The following is a 24,783-nucleotide window of genomic DNA, read 5'->3' as shown; positions in this document are numbered from 1 at the left end:
GGGACTTATCATGCCAGATACTTTTCTAGCCTCTCTTGCAGCTATAGGTAGCCATGTTACACAGTTTTGGCCAGTCAGACATCAGGAGAACCCTGCTGGATGCCCCTGGGAATTTATTTTCCTGTTTGAATCATCCACTTAATTCCTCATCTCCCTGGTATTCCCATCTTCTAGTCGGGGCTAAATATATTTCACAGAGTTGTTATATTAGTCAGATTTACTTTGTGAGAGACAATCCCCCATCTCGGTAACTTACAATAAATAACATATATTGATTTTTCTTGCTAATGATCTGCAGGTTTTCTGGAGCGGGTAGGGTGGCTCTGCTTCAGGCCACGGGTAGGATTTAGCCCCACTTCATGTGTTTTAGAACATGACAAACTATGCAAGCATATTTAAAGCTTCTTTGACCAAACTAGTTCACATGGCCAAGACCATCAATAAATAAGGCAGCAAAATATGCTCTGCCCACGATCGGAAGTACTGCAGTTACATGGCAAAGGTGTGGATGTATAATCCTCTATGAGTAGAATGAAGATTTAGAATAAGAACCCAACCTCTTGCACTTCCTAGATGTGTGAGCATTAACAAATCACTAGCTTCTTAAAACCTTAGTTTCTTCATTTTCAAGATAGCACTGAGCTCTTTTCTCTGGATGCATTTGAAGGTTAAACATAAACCATGAAGCATAGGTGGCCCTTAAAGAAAGTTAGCCCTCCACCCCCACAACCAAATTCTGATTGTTTACTAAGTGAGTTCCTCCCTGAAGTCAGGTATGGCTGATGATTTAACGTTGGCTTCCCCCTGAGGTTGATGAGCGGCTTACAGGGAGGCTTCCCTAAGGGAGGAGGCACTATTCACTAAGCACACATTTCTTGAGCACCTGACCATTTCAAGGTCATTGTCATGCTTTCATGCTTCAATAAACTGTCACTGTTTTTTTCTCTTTTTGGCAAATGATCCTTAATTCACTCTGACAAGATCGAAGGAACACTGGTATTTTAGGGTTGCTTTTTGGCTGTTTCATAGGCTCCCTCTGCTGGAGTAAAATGTCCTGTTTGGTCCTCAAGATTGGAACATCCTTTCCCTTTAATTGAAAGCAAATATAATCAACAATTTGCTCCATGGCTAGACTGGCTTTTCACATAGTGTTTCTCCTGCCACGTCCTCAATTTACCTTCCACAGAGCTGTAATACCCAACTGACATTCTTGCCTTTTCAAAACAGAGCCTTGCAAAAGAGACTGACTTGAAAGAATTTGCCAGACTTGTGAATTGTTAATAATAAGCAGGCTCTTGTTTCCTGTGGGTAATGCCCTTGCTACTTCCATTCTAACCTTCTCAGTTTGAGAACATCTGGGAGTATTATGGGAAGACTGTGACAAGCCTATTTAGAGGTGCTTGCTGAAAGGAAATTAGCCTGAGTCACCAGGTCTGTTATGTTATGGATGTGGTGGTATAGTCCCTAAGTCGCGTCTGACTCTTGCGACCCCAAGGACTGTGGCCTGCCAGGCTCTTCTGTCCATAGGATTCTCCTGGCAAGAATACTGGAGTGGGTTGCCATTTCCTTCTCCAGGGGATCTTCCTGACCCAGGAATTGAACCTTGCAGGCAGATTCTTTACCAACTGAGCTATGAGGCAAGCCCTCATATTATTGTTATGTTATGAAGGTAGACTATAATTGTGTGTAGAAAAAGTGAGGATTGCTGTAAAGTCAACACTTCCCCTGCCAGGAGGAGCCACCCTTTTTCAGGACACACAGTTTTTCAGGACCATCAGCACAAGTGAACAATGAATTGAATTCATGTGAAGTCTTGTGTTGATGTTGTTTAGTTTGCCAAATTGTGTCCAATTCTTAACGACCCTATGGACTGTAGCCTGCGGGTTCCTCTGTCCATGGGATTCTCCAGGCAAGAATACTGGAGTGGGTATTTGCTTGCCCTTTCCTTCTTCAGGGGATCTTCCTGACCCAGGGATCGAACCAGCATCTCCCACTTTGGCAGGCAGATTTTTACCACTAAGCCACCCAGGAAGTACCATTGTTCACTACTTCCCATTTATGGAGTTCCACTTTATTTCTGGCTTTGCAATGTGCCAGATATGTCATCTTTTTCTTTTTCACCTATCTTTTAGGAGTCACTTTTGGGATTTAAATGACTTAGGAGAGTATTCAGCGAATTCTGAATCAGTAGGCTCGTAGGAGCTCCTGGGCAATGGTATTTAGAGGAGAGGGGAATGTCACAGTAATGGCAACTCCAAGGTACGTGTGGAAGTGTCAGCACCTCCATTTCTGCCACAGCCCAAAACCGTATTCTCTGACAGTTCTAGAACACCAAGTGCTGTTAGAACCAGCACCACTGGCATCACCTGTGGATTCGTTAGAAATGCAAAACTTCAGTCCTCACTCCAGACTCTGCACATCCACAAGATCCACAGGGCATCCGATATTAAAATGTGAGAAGCACCGGTCTGGGGTAATGGGAAGTCTCAGTGTAATGCCACACCTGAGGCATGTGAGAGAATACGGGCACCTCAGGAGCTGCCAAAGCCAGAAACACCTTCCTCCTGCCCTCCTCTGAGGTTTGTGACTAACACCCCCAGAGCTGGTGGGCCGGCTCCACCCATCAGCTTTATAAAGCCAGGCAGTGAACCTGTAACCCTGCCCTGCAGTCAGTATTTACGATCCTTGTTGACTGGCGCTTTGACCTCAGTGTGACTTCCGGGACCTACCTGTCTGCTCTCCACCCACTTAGCTCACTCTTTGACTCCTGGAGTCTATTTAATAGCTGGTCTGCTTTGGCCCAAACTCCTAAGTTCTGGTGCTTTCCAGCTGGGATATAGCCAGGCCTTCAGTGATGACACCTTACTGTGGAGATGGTGTTAAAAGAACCTGGGGGATCTTCAGCAACTCAAGCTGTAAATTAGTCATAACTTTAAAAAGTCTGGATGATAGAAATTCAAGTTGAAGTAGCTTAACTTTAAAAGGGGGAAGGTGAGCACCTGTATGGATCAAATATGGCATCACTTCTGGGAGTTTTCTGCCCAAATGCATAACTCGAATCTGATCGTGAGGAACATTGTACATATCCAAATGGAGGGGCATCCTATGAAATAAATTGTCCATATTTTTCCAAAATGTCAAAGACTAATAATCTGTTACAGATTAATGAAGTCTAAAGGGCATGACAACTAATAATCTGTTACAGATTAATGAAGTCTAAAGGGCATGACAACTAAGTCCAAAGTGTGATTCTGAATTGGATCCTGTAACAGAAAACACACATATATGTATTTATGTATGTATATGTGTGTGTGTGTGAATATGTATATATACATGTAGTTGTTGTTTAGTTATTCAGTCGTATCCACCTCTTTTTGCAACCCCATGGACTGTAGCCTGCCAGGCTCCTCTGTCCATGGAATTTTCCAGGTAATAATACTGGAGTGGGTTGCCATTTCCTTCTCCAGGAGATCTTCCCCACTCAGAGATCAAACCGCATCTCCTGCATTGGCAGGCAGATTCTTTACTGCTAAGCCTCCAGCGAAGTCCAGATAGAAAGATAGATAGACAGAGATATATAGATATATCTTTCAGGGGCATTATTGGGATTATTGGGAAATTATAAACATAGACTATAGATTATATAATAATACTGCATCAATATTAAAATTCCTGATTTTTATAGTTACACTATAGTTAGGTAAGAGAATGTCCTTGTTTATAAGAAATATACACTGAAGTATTTTAGGGTAAGGGCTTCCCTGGTGGCTCAGGGGTAAAGAATCTACCTGCCAATTCAGGAAACATGGGTTCGATCCCTGGGTAAGGAAGAGTCAGACATGAATTAGCAACTGAACAACAATTTTTGGGTAAAGGAGCATCATATCTGCAACTTACTCTAAAATTCTCCCTTCAAAAATAAGCAGTGGTAAAGCAAATGTTAACAAAATGTTAACAAAAGATGACTATGGGTAAATGGTATATGGGAAATTTTGTACCACTCTTAAAGTCCTTTGGAATTCTATACTAATCATTTGCAAAAATAAAAAATTGAAAGTCGGTTACATTAACAGAATACTCGGGAACTTTACAGAATTAAGTGAAGAAATGTCAGACTCAGGGTAGTCTGGGGATCTTGGGAACATGAAATGAAGACTTGAAACCACCAGAGCAAACTCTGACCTCAGTAAACTTCTTTAACAGAGTGATAGAATTTAGAGCAAGAAAGGGCTTTTAAGGTTCTTTAATATCTCCATTACATGGGTGAAAAAAACTGAGATCCACACAGCAAGAGTAATTTGCCGAGGGAATCACAGATAATTATTTAAGTTTCCATCTGTAGACTTTTAGGATTCTTCCTCATATTGGTTTATAAATGGATCCCCAACATTTGTTCTTTTCCTTACACTTTGAAGTTAGGATATGAGTTGAAGTAAGAACAAGACTAACATGTAAGTATTTAAAAATAACAAGAACCTAGGTTTTATGAACAACTATCTAAACAAGATCTCCCCCCGTTAACATAGTTCTCACCCACTTTTGTCATTAAATGTATATATGATAACTACATATTTTAAAAATGTATGTATGATAACTACATATTTAAATGTAAAAAGCAGTGCCATTGTCTTTGAACATGATTTTATTTGTATGTTAAAATCAGCTAGAAAATTAGAATTTCTCCACTTACCATGGCTTACCACATGGGTAGGTACACTCTGTCCTTTTCCATGGCCTTTTTCTCACCTCATAGAATACATCATCTCTCAGTTAAAAGGTAAAGCTAATCTACATTTGTTTCTTGGAAATGTCCCCCATGATTTGAAGAGACTGATTCCCAACTATTTAGAAAACGCAATATCAATACCATGCTTGTAGGGATGCCTGGGAGCCATCTAGTCCCACCCATGCCTTTGAAAGTGAGCCTGCCTGTGGTTGGCTATTCCCTCTCCCCTCAACTCCTACACCTGCTTCTACTAAGAAACAGATTTTAAAAGGGAATAGGATCTATTTGCATATATTGAAATACCCTTTGAGATCACTTCTGAAATAGCAGTATAATTAGAGAAAGCAGAGCTCTTTTGATCATGCTTCCTAAAATCCTGTATTGTCTTTTGGTGCCAAAAAGGCATTTGTATAGCACTTGGACCATTAGACTGGGAACTGATAAACCTGCCCTGACCAATTTCCTCTCTGACAGCTTTTGAGAGAGATTGCAAACCCTAGCCGAAGGATCCTAGGTGGTGCAGTGCAGAATTGAGTGGCTTAGTGTGTGACGAGAAGCAATGAATTTTTTTAAAAAAGGAATTAAGAGTGCTTTCCATCACCTGTGTTCGGACATGGTCGTGAATGACTAACAAATTTTTCAGAGAAGGTGGATTCCTGTAGTTCTGTCTGGTGGCAAACACTGTCTGCTACCTCCCAAATACTGATTTTCCACATTGTCTTTACTAACAGAAGCCTAATCTTGTTTGGCATAGTGATGCTCTCAGATAATTATTTGGTTTTCCAACCTCTCTGTCAGGGTGGCTATATCAAAGCGTACTAGCTAATGACATGTCAGTAGAAGTCTGCTTGGAGTTTGGGGAAGCGTTTTGCTTTCCTGAGAAAAACGGGCATGACTGGTGCTGCCCTTCCCTGTTTCTTCCTGCCTTGAATATAAACATGACACCTGGAGCTACAGCAGCCATTTTGTGCCCATGGGCCAACGTGAGGGAAGGAAGAGAGAATTGTGACATCCTGGCTCAGACATCACAAGTAAACTATCAGCCAGCCATCAGCTACTTCTAGACTATTTTTTTTAATGTGTAAAAATAACCTTTTATTGGATTAAGCCACTGGGATGTCAAGTGTTCTAACAGTGAGTGTAGTAGACTTTGGGAGAAGTCTGCTTAGCTCGAAATAACCCTAGTTCTTTATGAAACACTATCCCACTCTCTACCTGGGTGGGTTTTTGCACCCATATTGATGCATTCAGGGTAAATGCACCTGACCAAGGCTGAGCCAATCAGATTCTCTCTCAGGAATTCAACATTAGGTTTCAGTGGTTCTGGGTGATCCTGAAGTACGACTGAAACTGAGGGACATTATAAACCTTGGAAGCTGTTGTGTATTATGGTGTGATGGAGGTGACCTTCAACCATAGAGAAGTCGAGATAATGGGTCTGTAGAAGGTGACAGAGGCAGAGACCGGTGTCACCAAAAGAGACAACACTGCCCGGGGTCTGGCAGCTTTCTGGGTTCAAGTGTGAGTCCTTTTTCATGCTTGGCTGCTCCCAGATCTCTAGTTTCCTTCCAGAGAACTGGGCAGCCCTTTGATTGTCAAGGTTGCCTACACAAGGGCACCTGGTCAGAAGGGCAAGGGACGTTAAACCCAGCCTCTGTGTTTTGGTCACAAAGCCTTGGCCTGGCACTACATCAGCCCAGGTAATGCGCCACTTTATGCAATTCGTCTGCCCAGAAGGGAGCCTGCTTTTCTTTTTTTCCTTAAATTTCACACAAGACTAAGAAAGGCCCTTATTCATGCCCTTCTTTACCAACCTAGCGCTATTGGTATCTTCCATCCAAAGGACCTTGATGCTCAGACAAAATGTGTTAACGAACAGCTAGACTGTTAGTTCTATCATTCGATAAGTAAGCTGTTCAATACCTTGATTTATTTTGCTTTGTAAAAGTTGAAGTATAGTTTACATATAGAAAAATGTATAAATCTTAAGTGCATAGTTCGGTGATTTCACTGTCGTATATACATTACCCAGTTTAAGGAAAAGAATGTTTCTGTCATCCCAAAAAGTTCCTTTATCCCAGTTAGTACCACTTGCCTTGCCCCACCCCGGACACACACACACAAAAGATGCTAGAGGTAACCACTCTTTTGACCTCTATCACCATAGTTTGATTTTGCCTCTTCCTGAACTTCAAATAAATGGAATCATCTAGTGTACTCTTTTGTGCCTGGCTCCTTTAGTTTGGTATGTTTGTGAGCTCCATCCCTGTTGTAGGTATCAGTAATTTGTTATCTTTATTATTGAGTAGTATTCCATTGTGCAAGTGTTTCAAATTTATTCATTCTATCAATGGACAATTAAGATATTTCCAGGCCTTATGAATAAAGCTTATGAATAGGAATTAAGGTGCTGTGGACATCCTAACTAGTGGCCCTAGGTACTTCTTTCCCTTGGACACTGATGTACTATAGTAGAAGTCCAAATTCTCCATCTCTCACAGTAAATCTGTGTATCTCACATGCATCTATCACCTGGATCAGTTTTGTCTGGAGTTCTTTCATCGTGTACTTGGGATACTTTATTTTGTAAGTGCCTCTTCATTACTATTTTAGGTTGGTGCAAAAGTAACTGTAGTTTTTGCATTGTTGAAATTTGCCTTTGATATTGAGAGGGTAACAGGCAGGAAGGCCAGGGGTCTCCAAACAGAGGAAATAGGCTGCAAGTGCCAGACATTTTTATCTCTCTTAAGCGGCAGGAAGAAACAAACTAGAGATATTTTTTTCCCCTTCTCTATACAAATTTAAAAGGAGGTTTCACTTAAAATGCTGTGTTGCCCTGACACCTGGTTTCACCTGAAGCTAACTATTCTCAAACCTAGAGTTAACCAATACATTTCTTTTTCTTATGGAAATGTTTGTCTTAAGCTATGTTAATGTACCCCAGACTCTGTCTTCAAATCGGTTCCGCCAAATGGCCTAACCTACTTACTCAGATATTGTTCCCCTAATCTATGTAAACGAAACTATTTGTTTGGTAATCTGCCCTTCTACAAGATTCAAGTCAATCGTTTTATGACTGGGGATGAATTATCTGGTGCCATTCTAAATTCTAAGACATTCCTTTCTTTTCATTAACAAACTGTGAGTGACTATATAACATACAGCTAAAGACTAGCAGGGGGGTACTCTTTCTGCCCCCTTCTGATGCCTATGTCAGAAGCTTTCTCTATCTCCCTTATACTTTAATAAAACTTTATTACACAAAAGCTCTGAGTGATCCAGCCTCGTCTCTGGCCCTGGATTGAATTCATCTCCTCCGGAGGCCAAGAATCCCAGCGTCTTATTGTTCAGCAACAACCTTTCAATATTAGAATACATTCTTAAATAAATGTGGTTATGTTATCCATCACTTTAATGTGCATTTCTTGCTTTATGTTTTTTTGCTAATGACTTATTATTTGCTATTTATTTTACACTTAGACTATAGAATTGATGTTAGACAAAAAGCAAATTCAAACAATTTTCTTATTCAAGTTCAAAATGGGTCATAAAGCAATGGAGACAACTTGCAGCATCAACAATGCATTTGACCCAGGAACTGCTAACCAATGTACAGTGCAGTGGTGGTTCAAGGAGTTTTGTAAAGGAGAAGAGAGCCTTGAAGATGAGGAGTGCAATGACCAGCCATCGGAAAGTGACAATGACCAACTGATAGCAATCATCTAAGCTGATCCTCTTACAACTACATGAGAAGATGCTGAAGAACTCAACATGAACCATTCTACAGTCATTGGGCCTTTGAAGCAAATTGGAAAGGTGAAAAGGCTCTCGATAAGGGGGTGCCTCATGAGCTGACCGCAAATCAAGAAAATCATTGTTTTGAAGTGCCATCTTCTCTTATTCTGTGCAACAATAACAAACTATTTCTTGATCGGATTGTGACGTGCAACAAAAAGTGGATTTTATATGAAAACCAGCGATGACCAGCTCAGTGCTTGGACTGAGAATAAGCTCCAAAGCACTTCCCAAAGCCAAACTTGCCCCCCAAAAAGTCATGGTCACTGTTTGGTGGTCTGCTGTCAGTCTGATCCACTACAGTTTTCTGAATCCTGGTGAAACCATTACATCTGAGAAGTAGGTTCAGCAAATCGATGAGATGCACCAAAAACTTCAATGCCTGCAGTCGGAATTGATCAACATAATGGGTCCAGTTCTTCTCCACAACATCACGCAACTGCATGTCGTACAACCAATGAGGTTTTGCCTCATCCACAATATTCACCTGACCTCTCACCAACTAACTATCACTTCTTCAAGCATCTTGACAACTTTCTGCAGGGAAAACGCTTCCACAACCAGCAGGACACAGAAAATGCTTTCCAAAAGTTTGTTGAATCCTGAAGCATGGATTTTTATGCTTCGGGAATAAACAAACTTATTTTTCATTGGCAAAAATGTGTTGATTGTAATGGTTCGTATTTTGATTAATAGAGATTTGTTTGAGCCTAGTTACAATGATTTAAAATTCACTATCCAAAACTGCAATTAAATTTTCACCAGCCTAGTAATTCTATATTTAATATATCTTCATGCTTCACATATTAAACATTGAGCTGCTCTTTCAGTATCGTGGAGATGCATGCTTGTGTGTGTGTGTGTGTGTGTGTGTGTGCATACTTAGTTGTGTCCAACTCTTTGCGACCCCATAGACTGTAGCCCACCAGACTCCTCTGTACATAAGATTTTTCAGGCAAGAATACCAGAGTGGGTTGCCATTTCCTTCTCCAGGGGATCTTCCCGACCCAGGAATCGAACCCACGTCTCTTGCTTCTCCTGCGTTGGCAGAATAATTGGTAAATGGTCAGTAATATTTTGTGTTACAACCAATGAAGCATAGTTACAGAGACATGCCTGGCATTAAACTTATAATTAAGAGTCTACTCTGTGACCAGGAATAAAAACAGCCTAGCTTATGTGAACCAGATAAGATTAAGCTGAGTTCCTTGTTCTAACCACCTGTGCTATTTGCAATACTAAATCATGCTGGATTTGCAATGCAAAGCCCTGTAAAGCAGTGTCTATGCCCCAGCATTCTGAGTGGACCTTTTTTTAAAAAAGAAAAAAGAAAGATAAGTGTTCAGTTCTACCTCCTATAAAGTCTTAGTATACAGCAGGGCCTCTGTTTTTTAAACACTTCCTGGGAATTATCTGCTACAGCAACTGGCCAGCTGGCCATTTCTCTCCTGTGTCCATCCTTACACTTCTGGTGATTACCCTCCATTGAACATTGGAACCTATGAATGGATTTCATCTGTTAAAATGTTCCCCAGGTAACCTGAGATGAGGCACACAATTTACTTAACATTGATTTCTTTCGGAAGACAGCCCCATTAAAATAATAACAAATGATGGAGAGTAGCTGCATGAGACATATTGGGGGTAATAAAATATGGAGCATAGGAGCATAGCATGCATGTATTCAAAGTGGAATGTCATCTCCACAATGGCGGGGATTTTTCTCTTTTGTTGACAGATGTTCTCCAAGTGTAGGGCTCCATAAATATTTACAGGATAAAGGTTTTGTATGACAAAGACCTTACTAACTTACAAGGTTATAAATCCTGCTTTGCTCAGTACTGGTTATACATCCTGGTGGTTCACTATCCCCAAGCCTTTGTAAGGACCAGGATGGAGACCCTAGCTGTGTTCATTGCACAGCAACCACGTGGAATTTGCAGATGCTGAAATCTAAGGAGGCGGCTTTGGGGAGTGTACTTAACAGAGTAAAGGTGTCGATCTAATACTTGACTCTCCTCTCCTCTTCAGCCTCAGAGCCAGCCCCTCCTGAGATCCATTCTTCCTCCTCCTCCTTCCCCTGGCCCTAAAATGAAAATTGAAAGCAGCCACAGAGATACTTGTGTTCATCCTGGCTGCCTGGCCCCTAAAGGGGTGGGAGGGCTGGCAGCTCCCCCCAGCATACTTGGATGCCCATGTCACCCCAAATCTCCTTTTTAAAAAATGTTTTTTTTTTTAATTGAAGAATAACTTCTTTACAGTATTGTGTTGGCCTCTGCCAAACATCAACACAAATCAGCCATAGGTACACCCATGTCCCCTCCCTCTCCCTCCCACCTTCCTCCCCATCCCAGTTGGCCTCTGCCAAACATCAACACAAATCAGCCATAGGTACACCCATGTCCCCTCCCTCTCCCTCCCACCTTCCTCCCCATCCCACCCCTCTAGGTTGTTACAGACCCCCAGGTTGAGTTCCCTGAGTCATATGGCAAATTCCCATTGACTATCTATTTTACCTGTGGTAATGTAAGTTTCCATGTTACTCTCTCCATACATCTCACCCAAATCTCCTTTTTTAATGTGTTGTTTATATAGAAAGGGATTCTTTTGGAATCTTAGGATATAGCTTTCCTAAAGATCCCTGGCTAAAACTGTTTCTGAAAAGATACCAGAAAACAAGAAACCAGAATCATTTTCCCTTCAAAGTACCTGAAAGCACAGTGTCACCATGATGGAACCACTTCGAACACGATCATGCAGAGAATTTCTTCCAGTGCCTCAATGATACATGGGGAAGAAGGAAAGTTAGATGCATGTTTATAAACTGTCATGAACCAGAAAAGCTCCAGGAACTTATTTGGTCAGCTACCTCATTTTTTAAATTTTAAATTTTTTTTTTTTTTTTTTTTTTGGCTGTGCTGGGTCTTCATTGCTGTGCAAGCTTTTCTCTAGTTGTGGCGAGCCAGGGGTACTCTCTAGTTGCAGTGCGTGGCTTCTCTTGTTGTGGAGCACAAACTCTAGGCACTCGGGCTTCAGTAGTTGTAGACCCCGGGCTCTAGAGCATGCCGGTTTACCTGCTCCATGGCAGGTGGAGTCTCTGGAGCAGGAATCGAACCCGTGTCTCCTGAACTAGCAAATGGACTCTTAATCTCTGAGCCACCAGGGCAGCCCCAGCTACCTCATTTTACCAGTGAAGACTGTGCAAGCAGAGAGGTTACATCACTCACTCAAGGCCATATAATCACAAAACCAAAAATTCCGAATTTCCCCACCATGGTCATCCAATCCACCCCACCACCCCAATACCTTTAGGTTTTATTTTGCATACAAAGAAGGTACCATTTATGGCCTTAGCTTCCTTTAGACCCCAGGAACACATTTATTTAAAATGTATTTTAAGGTATTGGGGGAAAAAAAGACTAAAAGATTTAAGCTGTTTTAAAGCATCTCTGCCTTCTCTCCCCCACTTCTGACCTTCAAGGCATCGGTCATTCCCACAGGCCCATGGCAAAGAAACCCTTTCAGCTTATTCTGTCCAAGATATCTAGGCAAAAGAGTTATTAAGCCTTAAAATGTCACAAACGGTTCAGATACTGTTCTTCTAGGACCATTTCCATGGATAGCTCTCTCTCAAGTGACAGGGCAGGTGGTATAATACAGTTACTTAAGTTGCGGTGACAGTGGTCCCTGGTATAGAAGGCGATTGCTTCACAGAACCTGTTGCTGAGGCTCCCACAAGTCTCCTCGCTGTCCCCCCACATCAACTTTGAGGATTTGAGGATCTACTGTCCTGGGGCAGCTTGGAGAGTGTCCCCTGTCCCTGACCTGGAGCAGGACAAGTGCAAGGAGTAGGGAGGTCACACAGGGCCGTGGCAGCAAGGTGACAGTGTGTTTGCTAGGCTTTGTCTTTGGGCTCTAGGATAGCACTTAACAAGAAAAGGCAATCACAACCTGGTGAGTACTGCCAGCACTAAAAACTGCATTTGAATTTGTCCACTCAGGCAGTTAGTTTCACTGTAAAGGGCTCCAGAGCTAGAGGTTTCCATGGAAACAGAGGAGTATGTGGGCAAAAATTGCTTTACAGGGAAATGAATGTTAGCAGTGCTGTTAGGTTGGCACTTTATGGCTGCCCAGTTGATGTGAGTTTGTAAGCAATCCAATGAACAGTGACTTTAAAAAAGGAGATACTTTTTCTCTCATAACAAAAGACTGGAGATAGGTGGTCCTGGTTGCGTTACAGATGCCCAATGATGTCCAAAACCCCCAGGATCTTTCTCGTCTATTGTTCTTTGAATGTTGACATGTCATCCACAAGCTTATTGCCTCAGGATGCAAAATGGCTGCTATAGCTCCAGGCCTCACATACACATTCAAGGCACCAAAAAGAGGAAAGGCAGGAAAAGCCAAGTGTGTCCATTTTACTTCCATTTATGCTGAAATCAAGAGCTTTCCAGGAAGCTCCCACCTCAGCAGATTTCCCCATTGATCAAAATGAGGTCACATAGCCAGCTCTAGCTTCACGGACTGCTGAGAACTGGATATCTCGCAAGGGACAGTAGAGACAACTGACACGATTGACTAAGGCTGATGTTCACTATGACCTAGAGCTATATACAATTGTCAGCTTAATAAAATTGGAATTTGCTAATTGGAACTGCTTATTTTTTGCTCTTTTAAAAAAATATAGTTGATTTACAATGTTGTGTTAATTTCTGCTGTACAGAAAAGTGACTCACTTATATACACACACACACACACACACACACACACACACACACACACACACACATTCTTTTTCAAATTCTTTTCCATTCTGGTTTATCACAGGATATTGACTACAGTTCTCTGTGATATACAGTAGATTCTTGTTATTTATCCATTCTGTATATACCAGTTTGCTTCTGCTAACCCCAAATGGGAACTGCTTTTTTAAAATAGGTCTTACTGTCACCTGAAGGGGTAGATGGGGCAAATCATTGTGAGCCTATTTTTGTAGAAAAGGCAGCTCAGGCTCTGAGACATTTCATATCTTGAAGGAAACAGAACAAAATCATCTAGTGACACTTGCTGCAGACTGGGTTACCAGGTACTTGTCATAAATCTTTCAAGCCAGCAGTCAGTCTGCAGGAATGGGGTAAAACCTGTTTTGCTTTCCTGGTTCCCAGTGTTTTCCTGGCTTGGATGTCTCAACATGAGAAGGGAAAAGAAACAAGTTTGAAATGGTGTCTAGGACCAAATGTTTGTAAGTGCAATTCCCTGCTGAATCCCTTTGATGATTGGAAGATAATCATTAACTAGAGTAACCTGCCTCCTGTTCCTCATCGCCCAGCATAATAATGGTCATAGAGCATCAAGAAAACTAGATGCAAGGGACTTGCTCCTTCTGCACCAGCACACGCACTGTATTTGGAGACTAATTAAGAAAATAACAAACCTGACCACATTGGCTAAGAGAGCTCCCCAGTGGAGTTTGCAGATTTTGGAGGGACTTTTCCTCCACATGGCAAAATGAAAGAGAATTTCACATTGTCATCGCTTCTCTTTCCTGGGTTCTGGTCTTTGAAATCACAGCTGTAGTGTTCTTGCCTCTGGGGCACGCTCTTGCTTCCTCGAATGTTCTTTGGCAACTTCCTACAGTTCCTTCCATCTAAGTTCTTACCCTTTTCAAGAGAAATCCTCTCCTGCAGCCAGCCTCCCTGCTCCCATAACCCCTTCCTGCTTCAGGTGTGGTCTAGGTCAGGTCAGCAACCTCGCCTGGGAGCTCATTAGAACTATAGAGTCCTGTCCTGGACTCACGGAATCAAAATCTGCATTTTAACAAGAGTACTAGGTCCTCTGTGTGCACATTACAATTTGAAAAGCCTGGCCGTAATACACAGGGTTTTCTCCATCCCACCACTTAAAATACCTTCTCTCCCTCCCCCATCTCCTTTGATTTACTCCCTTCCTAACTGTCCTTCAAAGCTTAGCTCATGTCCCTCTCCCTCTGTGAAGCCCTCAATATTCCCTCTCTCCACCTTACCCCTATAGATCATGACTTTGAGAATTTAAACGCAAAATATTTCATTATTTAAATGATTCAGATGTTAAGTCTGTTTGTTCAGATTATATCTTCTCTTGGGACTTCCCTGATGGGCCAGTGGTTAAGACTTCGGCTTCCATTGCAAGGGGTGCTGGCTCAATCCCTAATCAAGGAGCCAAGATCTCACATGCCTCACAACCAAAAAACCGAAACATAAAACAGAAGTAATACTGCAACTAGTTCAATAAAGACTTTAAACAATGGTCCACATCAAAAAAGAAAGAAAGAAAAAAAAAGAAAGAAAGAAAAATATATCTTCTCTCAAAGTGCCCAGCACAGGCCAAGCACATAATGTAAATTGTCTGGTTCATCAATATCTGTTTCCTGTGTGAAAGCCTTCCCTTAGCATGCTCAGTAGCTGAGTCATGTCCAACTCTTTGCGACCCCATAGACTGTGGCCATCAAGCTCCTCTGTCCATGGAATTCTCCAGGCAAGAACACGAGTGGGTTGCCATTTCCTTCTCCAGGGGGTCTTCCTGACCCAGGGGTCAAACCCACATCTCCTGCATTTGCAGGCAGATTCTTTACCACTGCACCACCAGGGAAGCCTGCTTCCCTTAGTTGTACCTTATCTCTTTAAGCTTCTGCGTCAAAGCAACTCCTATAAGTTTTTGTCTTCTCAACACCTTACATACATCTCCACCCACTCCAGAGATTTCCTGAAGGCCTGGCTCTTATCTGTAACCTAGTGGCTTTCAACTGAATCAAAGCCCCAAAGAGGCCTCTGACCATTTGTTTGTATTTTGACTTTGTACCAAAAAAATTTCCGTAACTTCTAAATTTGGACAGGGAATTTTGTTAGAAAAATTTACTTTTGGATATGGGATGTTTTTCTGCTCCACCATGGTACCCACAGGAAACTTGGGATTGCTTCTGTCTCTCTTGTGGACATGCTATGTAGCAGTATCTCTGTTACTGGCCCCAGACCCTGAGACAAGAGCCACATCTCTGAGTCTGCCATCTCCCCAAATTCCAGGTGGGAGAGGCGGGGCACACATCCTAACTACCTATAATTTTCCAAACCTTTTCAGGAGATTATAGGATCTTTCCTAATGCCTGTTGCAAGGGAGTGGAGCTAGGACAGCGGGAACTCCACACTGACTTTCAACTTCCTGGTTTCTGTCCCATGTCACCTCTGCCCGCCTTGAACAGCTTTGGTTCCATCCTGACTCTATATAGCTTTCAAGTCTGTTGTTTATCATATCAGCTTTAAGTACTAAAATACCCAGGATCTTAATAACTCAAAAGCCTTTTTTCCTCAGAGCTATTATCTCCATGGGTATCATGAAAAGAAGGAAGAGGGGGACTTCCCTGGTGGTCCAGTAGTTAAGACTCCACACTTCAGTGCAGGGGATGTGGGTTCAATCCCTCATCGGAGAACTAAGATGCCACATGCCGTGCAGTGCAGCCAAAAAAAAAAAACCATTAAAACAAAGAATGAATATATGTATGTGTATAATCAAATCACTTTGCTGTATACTTGAAGCTAACATGACATTGTAAATCAACTCTACTCCAATAAATTTTTTTAAAAACCTAAAAAACAGTCATTTTGGTGTTCATTGATCGTCAAATGGCTTTTTTCTTTCTCGAAGCAGAAACTTGTGCTACCACCGGAATGGTGGGGCAAAGGAGTGGGTGAAATACATTGCTGGAGGAAATCACCTCATGTCAGCTAACCTGACATTAACTGCATTAGATTCTTGCTCTGTTACATGTGTGTTTGGCATGATATTGGAGTGACCTTTTGCATTTCATCTGGCTGGGCAGTCACCTACTTGGGGCATTTTGGACTGTTGCTTGCTCATGCTGGCCATGGTTGATAGCAAGCTAGCAAAGACTGCCACTTCAGAGGGCCCATGGGCGGGACAGTTCACTCTGAAAAGGGGTCTGTGGTGAGGCAGGCTTTCTGTGGCTTAGCCCATTTCATTTATTTCCTTAACAAAGATCATGTATCATCAGTAGGGAGGTGGTTGCATCAGAGCTCGACCTTTAGGTTGGGGCCAAGCCACATAGCATGAGCTTTACTGCGCTCTCATCTCTTCATGCTCACAGCCCAGCCCCACAGGACTCTTTCACAACAGACACCTCTGTTCAAAGACCAGCGAAGGCAATCAGCTAAACTAATGAAACTGTTTACACCAAACCACCAGAGACTTGCTTTGCATGTTTGACATATCTTAATTTATTTCAATTCAGTGTAGAAAATTTTTTCAAAGAACCAAATCCAAATAGCATATGCTGTCACTTATATGTAGAATCTAAAATATGTCACAAATGAACCTGTCTTTGAAACAGAGAAAGACTTACAGACAGAGAGAACAGACTTGTGGTTGCCAAGGCAGGAGTGGGTTGGGGGCAGGGTGGATTGGGAGTGTGGGATTAGCAGATGCAAACGATCACATACAGAATGGATAATCAACAAAGTCCTACTGTGGTAGCACAGGGAACTATGTTCAATATCCTGTGATTACTGTAATGGAAAGGAATATAAAAAGAACATATATATGTATATAACTGAGTCCCTTTGCTATACAGCAGAAATTAACACAACACTGGAAATCAACTATAGTAAAAAAAATAAAATAATAATTAGAAAAGAGAACCAAATCCATCCAAGACATCAGTACGCAAATAACCTTATGTGCTACAAATACAGGAGAAGGAATCTGGGTGTGTTTTGATAAAGGCCTAATGGGCAGGGAGCCCCTCTCTGCCACCTCCAGTCACTCCATTCCCCCCAGTGGAAGTGCTGTTTCCTCATTCCTGAGGTTTCAGCAGGTTTCAGAAGCTGGAAGGCCATCTTCCTCGAGGTATGTGTGCTCATGTGTTACTCTGCACTGGGAGTGTGACCCGGAGGGATATTGGAGAGAGCAGGACTATGAGAGAACATGAAGCAGCCACTGTCCACCCCCACCCCTCCCACCATGTCATCTCCTTCCTTCCTAATGTACTGTGTGTTGGGGGGAAGGACAGTGAGACCAGGACCCTCTTCTTCGATGGTCTCCTCCACACACTTTTCACGAGCACTCTTCACTTTTTATTTGCTGATCAATAAAGCCAAGGGTAGGTCTTGCCTGTTCCCAGCGATAAAGAACTGCACGCATAACTGGTCTTTATCCAGCCCAACAAGCGCCGTTTCTCTTTGTTTTTCACAGTGTTTCTGAGAGATAAGAGGAAACCGCCCAGACATGATGCATGACCGGGGAGGTTTTGCAATATTTTATAAACTCATTCTCTATTCGGAGCTGTGGATTAGGGGTGGAAAGAAAAAGAGAGGGCACCACAGAACCAAAGTTGATTTTTTTTTTCTGGGTTAAAAACAAGCAGGTGGATGGGACTTCCCTTGGTGGTCCAGTGTGGTTAGGACACCACGCTTTCACTGCAGGTGCAAAGGTTCAATCCCTGGTCAGAGAACTATCTCCTATGAGGCACTGTGTGGTCAAAAATAGAGGAAAAAAAAGAAAAATAAGCAGGTGGAGGAAAAGGAGACATGAATATATGTTCAACGGAGGAAAAAGTAATCCGGTTTTCAATTACCGGCATGGAAGTCAAATAGGGAGAACTTTAGTCATTCAAATGAGTACATACTCTGAAACTCCAGTGGCCTTTTCCTGTCACAAAAACTGCCTCTCTTGTATGGATTCAAGACCAGTAGAGGCAGACAGAACCTCAGTTCAGGTGAAGAGCCAAATATATCCCCAGGGAATTATGGATGGTACCAGGATAGACTCCTTTTAAGTTCATGCCTTTTGAGGCTCTTGGCAAGTTTCTGAGAGTGAGCCAGGATGGCAGGGTTGATATGAGACTGATAATGCAAGATATTAGGTAGAGTCAGACCAAATGTGAGATGAGTTGATGCCAATAAAGGCACAGAGAAAGATGTTTTTAGTGGCAAATTGAAATTTTGGTAGCAATTTGATAGATGCAGAGTGGAAAATATAAGAGAAATGGGCCTTTCAGCTAAGGAAAGATCTGGGGCTAAGCCTTGAAATGATGGTGGGAAGGTGTTGGAAGATGGGTCTTTGGGAATGTTAGACAGGAAGGAGTAAATGCAAGAGGCAAAGATAGGTACCTAACAAAAGAGAAATTTAAGTTGAAATTCATGGCATACCTGTAATTGTTTCTGAGCAACCAAATGGAAAACAAGAACCCAAAGTCCTAGTGAAGCTGATGTGTTACATGCTCTGCACTACAGTTTCTTTCCACGCCTGCCTGGGCTCATGAACTTTTCTTTTTTAATTAAAGAAAAAAATTTAAGTTGCTTTACAATGTTTCAGATGTACAGCAAAGTGATTCAGTTATAGATTTTATATATATATTCCTTTTTTCAGATTATTTTCCCTTATAGGTTATTACAAGATACTGAATATAGTTCCTTGTGCTATACAGTAGATCCTTGTTGGTTATCTATTTTATATATAGTAATATACATCTGTTAATCCCAAATTCCTAATTCATCTAATTCATCCCCCGCTTTCCCCTTTGGTAACCATAAGTTTGTTTACTCTGTCAGTGAATCTAGTTCTGTTTTGTAAATAAGTTCATTTATGTCATTTTTTAGATTGCACATATAAATTATATCATATGATATTTGTTCTTCTCTGTCTGACTTTCTTCACTTAGTATGATAGTCTCTAGGTCCATCCATGTTGCTGCAAATGACATTGCTTCATTTTTTTTATGGCTGGGAAATATTTCATTGTACATATAAACCACATCTTCTTTATATATTCCTCTGTCGATAAACATTTAGGTTGCTTCCTTGTCTTGGCTATTGTAAATAGTGCTGCTGTGAACATTGGGGTGCATGTATCTTTTCAAATTAGAGTTTTCTTCAGACATATATGGTATTTCTATTTTGAGTTTTTGAAGGAACCTCCATGCTGTTCTCCATAGTGGCTACACCAATTTACATTCCCACCAACTGTCTAAGAGGGTTGGTTCCCTTTTCTCCACACCCTCTCCAGCATTTATTATTTGCAGACTTTTTGATGATGGTCATTCTGACCAGTGTGAGGTGGACTTGTGAATTTTAATTGCTCTATTGTAGACTTTTGTCTAAAAAATGTTTCCCAGGCTTTCTAGAGTTCCCCCACAATACCTAATAGAGGGCCTCACCAGACTAGTAGCTCAGTAATGTTAATTGGCAAATTAATGAACAACTTCTTTTTTATGTAATTATTTTTTCAAATTAAATGCTAGATTTGAAGAGGCCAAAACCTGGATTATAGTTTGCCCTTCTGTGCATGCATGTGTGCATGCTAAGTTGCTTTAGTCATGTCTGACTCTTTGGAACCCTATGGACCATAGACCACCAGGCTCCTCTGTCAGTGGGGATTCTCCAGGCAAGAATTCTGGAGTGGGTTGCCATTTCCTTCTCCAGGGATCTCCCCAACCCTGGAATCTAACCTGTGTCTCTTAGTCTCCTGCATTGGCAGGTGGGTTCTTTACCACTAGCGCCACCTGGGAAGCCCCTTCTAATGTTGGGTAAATCAGAAGAGCAAGTCATGATTTAAGAAATCATTGGTTATTTCTAAAGGATTGGGTGAGTCAGATAGCAGATACCACATAAGAAAATTTGATGTGTGAGTCTTTAGAGAAAAAAACAAAATCCAATAGACTTGATCCCAGATTCATTCAGTCAGGCCAAGGCTGAACTGTAGGTGATTTTTCTTTTTTTGGTTACTCTGACTAGTACTTTTCTTACATAGGTTTGCCTTTTTGGAAGGTTGGCTTCATGAGAGTAAAGGTCTTATCATCCTGTTCACTGTTATGTCTCCAGCACCTGGGACAGGCTTTCCTGCCATGTGATAGTAAGGGCTTAAGAAATAATTTTGGAAGGAAGGGGAAGGGGGGAGGTGGAGTAAAGGAAAGAGGAGATGGAGGACTCTGCTTTTCATGCCAGTACACCTAGCTCTTACTCACTCATCAGTTACCAAAGGCCCCCTCAGGCTCAGCATTAGGAACCAAGGATACCAAAATGATGAGACGTCACGGTCTTTGCATCTGATCATCCACTAGAGAGAAAGAGAGAACACGGTGGGTGCTGTGCCAAGAGTAATGGGGACATGAGAGGGTGCCAGAGGGAGCCCTGAGGCTGAGTGGGTGGCAGAGAATATTGCATACCTGAGCCGGAACCCTAATAATTGCAGTGATGCTTTGTAGGCTTGAGAACATTTTAATCTCTGTAGCCCTCAAACTTACAGTGGGGAAATTGAATAAAATATGGGAGCCGGCATGTCACGCATTGCCTTTTGGCCATTCTCTATTCAGTCATTTTGTCTTTGATGTGGGATCTTCGTTCCCCAACCGGGGCTGGAACCTGTGCCCCTTGCAGTGGAAGCAGGGAATCTTAATCACTGGACCAAAGGAAAGTGCCCAGAGTCATTTTGATAGTGAAAGTTCTTTTGGACTTTGGTTTCCTTCTGCTGTGCTGTGCTGTGCTGTGCTAGTCAAGTCTCACTGTTTGCAACCCCATGGACTGTAGCCCACCAGGCTCCTCTGTCCATGGGATTCTCCAAGCAAGAATACTTGAACGAGTTGCCATTTCCTCCTCCAGGAGATCTTCCCCACCTGGGGATAGAACCCACGTCTCTTGTGTCTCCTGCCTTGGCAAGCACCTCGGAAGCCCTTCAGAGACTGCAAAAGTAGGCTCTAGCGAGTCTGTCGTGTAGCAGCTTGTCATAGAATTGTGGCTTTATAAGCACAGTCAAAATGACACAAACTGAAGGCCCATTGTCTGAGCCAGACCCATGGCGTATATCAGGAGTAACAGCTTTGTTAAGTATGGTCACTTAGGACCAGTCTTTGTTCTTTTCTGAGCAACTGCTTGTTCTTGTGACAAGGATTAATGACATAACAGCTGCAAGGTGGTCTCTGCCTTTTACAAAAGCCTATAGCAGTAAAGATTTGTGTTTGCCATCAGAACAGCAAATTTTCTGAAGAGGGGAGATAAACTTGACAGCAGAGAGAGAATCAGTGGTTTTAAAAAAAAAAAAAAAAGGTGTGGTGGGCTGAGCTTATTTACAGAGAAGAGGAGTGTGGGGGATTTATGCTGATAGACTATTTAAGCAAGAAAATCTGGTGTCAGAGGAATAATGAAGATCCTGCCTTGACTTCTGCTTCTTGATTTCCCTACTCAGGTGCTGACCCCAGCCCAGATCAAATCAATTTGCCAGGCCATCCTGGACTCTGGGAAACAGTATGCCATGAAAAAGAGGAAGCCATTCCCGCTGATGTATTCTTACTATGGAACCGAATACTTGGGTGAGTGAAGGTGTTGGCCAAGGCCTGGAGGAGGAAGGCAGTCTCTAATAGCCGCTTTTACATAGGTCATCACTATCACTGGGAACCTTTTAAAAAGCCATTTGAAAATAAATATTGATGGATACTTGAAAGCACAAATTCATATTTATTTTCAGAGTCTACCTGTCAGAAAGGTAACTGTTTTAACACTGTGTGTGTGTGAGTCAGTCCGTCATGTCTGACTCTATGTGACCCCATGGACTGTAGCCCGCCAGACTCCTCTGTCCATGGGATTTCCCAGGCAAGAATACTAGAGTGGGTAGCCCTTCCCTTCTCCAGGGGATCTTCCTGACCCAGGGATCAAACCCAGGTCTCCTGAATTGGCAGGCGGATTCTTTACCACTGATCCACCAGGGACTTTGACTAAAGACAAAAATACCTTATTCTTGATTGTGAATTCATTGGCCTATTTTTGCTGAAAGTTGAACAGCTTATACAATCACTGCCAGTAGTACCTTTGCACAGGGAAACAGGATTCAGCCACTGACATCGTCAAGTTTTTAATATTAATGGATTAATTCCCTGGTGACTCAGTAGTAAAGAATCCGCCTGCCAGTGCAGGAGACATGGGTTTGATCTCTGGGTAGGGAAGATCCCCTGGAGAAGGAAATGACAACCCACTCCAGTATTCTTGCCTGGGAAATCCCATGGACAGAGGAACCTGGCGGGCTACAGTCCATGGGGTCGCAAAGAGTCGGACACGACTGAGTGTGCGCACGTGTGCGCATGCACACACGCACACAATAACAGGATACCAAATCACAATGGCTGCTTTTGAGATACGAGGCTTGTGAATGAAAGTTGGTTACTCCCCCCTTGATTTCATAGTCTCCCCATTGCCCCTTGCCAGCATGACTTGCAGGGCCCATTGTAGATCGCCTGCCTCCCTCTCCAAACTCCAGCTTTTTCTTTAGCTTCCTTGGTTCTGCCCAGCATAGTCTCCAGCAAACAAACCTTTGTGCCTGTTCCTTTTGCCTGGAATGTCTGGCTTTCCCCATCCCCTTCATCCGTTTGTCATACTTGGGCCCAGACTTCCAACTGGTCCTCCTCCCAATTGAATTAACGATGCTTCTCTTGTCTGTATAGGAGCAGCTCATGGCCTATCGTCCATCCTCCAGATGCTTCTTTCTTACCATGAGCACCTCAAGCCCTCGGACCAGGAGCTGGTGTGGCAGAGCGTGGACTTCCTTATGGAGCAGGAACAGAACTGCAACTGGCCCCCTGAGCTCGGCGAGGCCATCGAGAGGGAGAATGAGCTGGTGCACTGGTGCCATGGCGCCCCAGGTCTCATTCCCATTCTTATCTGAAAACATTGCCTTTCAGCAGGCTTAGCCAAAGACACATGCCTTTTCTGAGAAGTGAGGGTATTTCTCACCTTATACCATTACCACAGGAGGTGAAAAGGTCAAGAGGAAACTTTTCAAAGCCAGAAAAGTCTCCATCAGTTAAAGATTTCCAGAAATGATCCTGTGTTTAAAATATAAATGATCAGTGTCTGTTTGCATACAAATTAAACTAGTGTTCTCCAATAAAATATAATATGAGCCACAAATAAAATTAACTGTTTAGTAGCCCTAGTGAAACCACAGAAACAGGTGAAATTAATTTTCATAATAGATCTACCCCAATATTCCCCAAGGGGCTTCCCTGGGAGCTCAGACAGTAAAGAATCTGCCTGCATTGCAAGAGACCAGAGTTTGATCTGTGGGTCAGGAAGATCCCCTGGAGTAGGAAATGACAACCCATTCCTGTATTTCTTGCCTGGGAAATTCCATGGCCAGAGAAGCCTGGCGGGCTATGGTCCATGGGGTCACAAAGAGTTGGACATGACTGAGTGACTAACACTTTCAGTACACCCCAAATGTTATTTCAACATGCAGCCAATTTAAAAATCTAGTAGGATTTCAGTTTTGAAATATTGTCTTTGAAATCCTGTGTATATGTTAGACTTACATTCCATCCTGATTCAGACTAGCCATGTTGCAGGCACTCAGGGGCTTCATGGGACAGTGCAGGTCTGGAACCTCACAGTTCAAAACGTGGTCCCTGGACCAGTGGCATGGGGCACCTGGATGCTTGTTGGACATCGAGAATCTCAGGCTCCACCCCAGCCCCAGTGAATCCCAGTCCGCATTTCAACAAGGTCCCTAGTCGATTTGTATGCACATTAAGGTTTAAGATGGACTGTTCTGTAATTTGTCTTCAAATGACAGTTTCCATTATCACCTAATGAAAAGTCTAGAGAAATGAGAAGCCATTTGTCCTGAACTCTCTGGAATTGAGCCTAGAAACTTATCAGACCCCATCTTTTCACTTTCTTTCTTTCTTTTTAACCCCATTATACCACTAATTAGGCCTTAGAGAAGATGCAATTCAAAATAAATCAAATTCAGAGAAAACAATTCATTTTGGTCGATTGGCCAGGGGAGAGACTTAAAATACCGAAATAACACACATTTTGATTAGGAGTGTATTTAATTTTCAAGGCTATGCTTCAATGCCATGAGTGAGTACAGCTTTAAAATATATTTAATTTGTCTTTAGTTTGTTACCTGATTTTTATTACTTCCTTTCCCCTCCTTACCTATGTAATGTTCTTTAATCCAAGTGGAATTTCATTTTTACTTCAGTACAGTCTGAGATGACAAATAATAGAAGTCTTAGTCCATTGGCTAGATTTTCTCTGCCTGCCACTTTTGCTTAAGGGAGGACTTCAAAGGCTCCCATGTGCACTTGTACCAGCGCCAGGGCATTGTACATTATGTCCAGGTTAATTCCCACCAGTGATCATTTGAGTCCATTTTTTTTTCTGGCTTTGAACTTTTTCTTGAAGAAAAACAGCAGTTATTTACCATTCTGGAAATGATATCTC

At 42.3% G+C, this 24,783-nt stretch overlaps 1 protein-coding gene across 1 annotated transcript in view; it reads left to right on the top strand.

Annotated features, from left to right (window-relative positions):
* LANCL3 (LanC like family member 3) overlaps positions 1-24,783 on the top strand; it is a 104,967-nt gene that overhangs the window by 64,436 nt on the left and 15,748 nt on the right. Inside the window, exons 2-3 of the mRNA XM_061136417.1 lie at positions 21,749-21,872; positions 22,998-23,195. Of these exons, the coding sequence (XP_060992400.1) occupies positions 21,749-21,872; positions 22,998-23,195 (322 nt within the window). The remainder of the gene's footprint in view (positions 1-21,748; positions 21,873-22,997; positions 23,196-24,783) is intronic.

This window comes from Dama dama, chromosome X, assembly GCF_033118175.1.
Source record: "Dama dama isolate Ldn47 chromosome X, ASM3311817v1, whole genome shotgun sequence".
Taxonomy (NCBI): domain Eukaryota; kingdom Metazoa; phylum Chordata; class Mammalia; order Artiodactyla; family Cervidae; genus Dama; species Dama dama.
The sequence above is the reverse complement of the archived record's forward strand: the minus strand, read 5'-3'. Positions and strand labels throughout refer to the sequence as shown.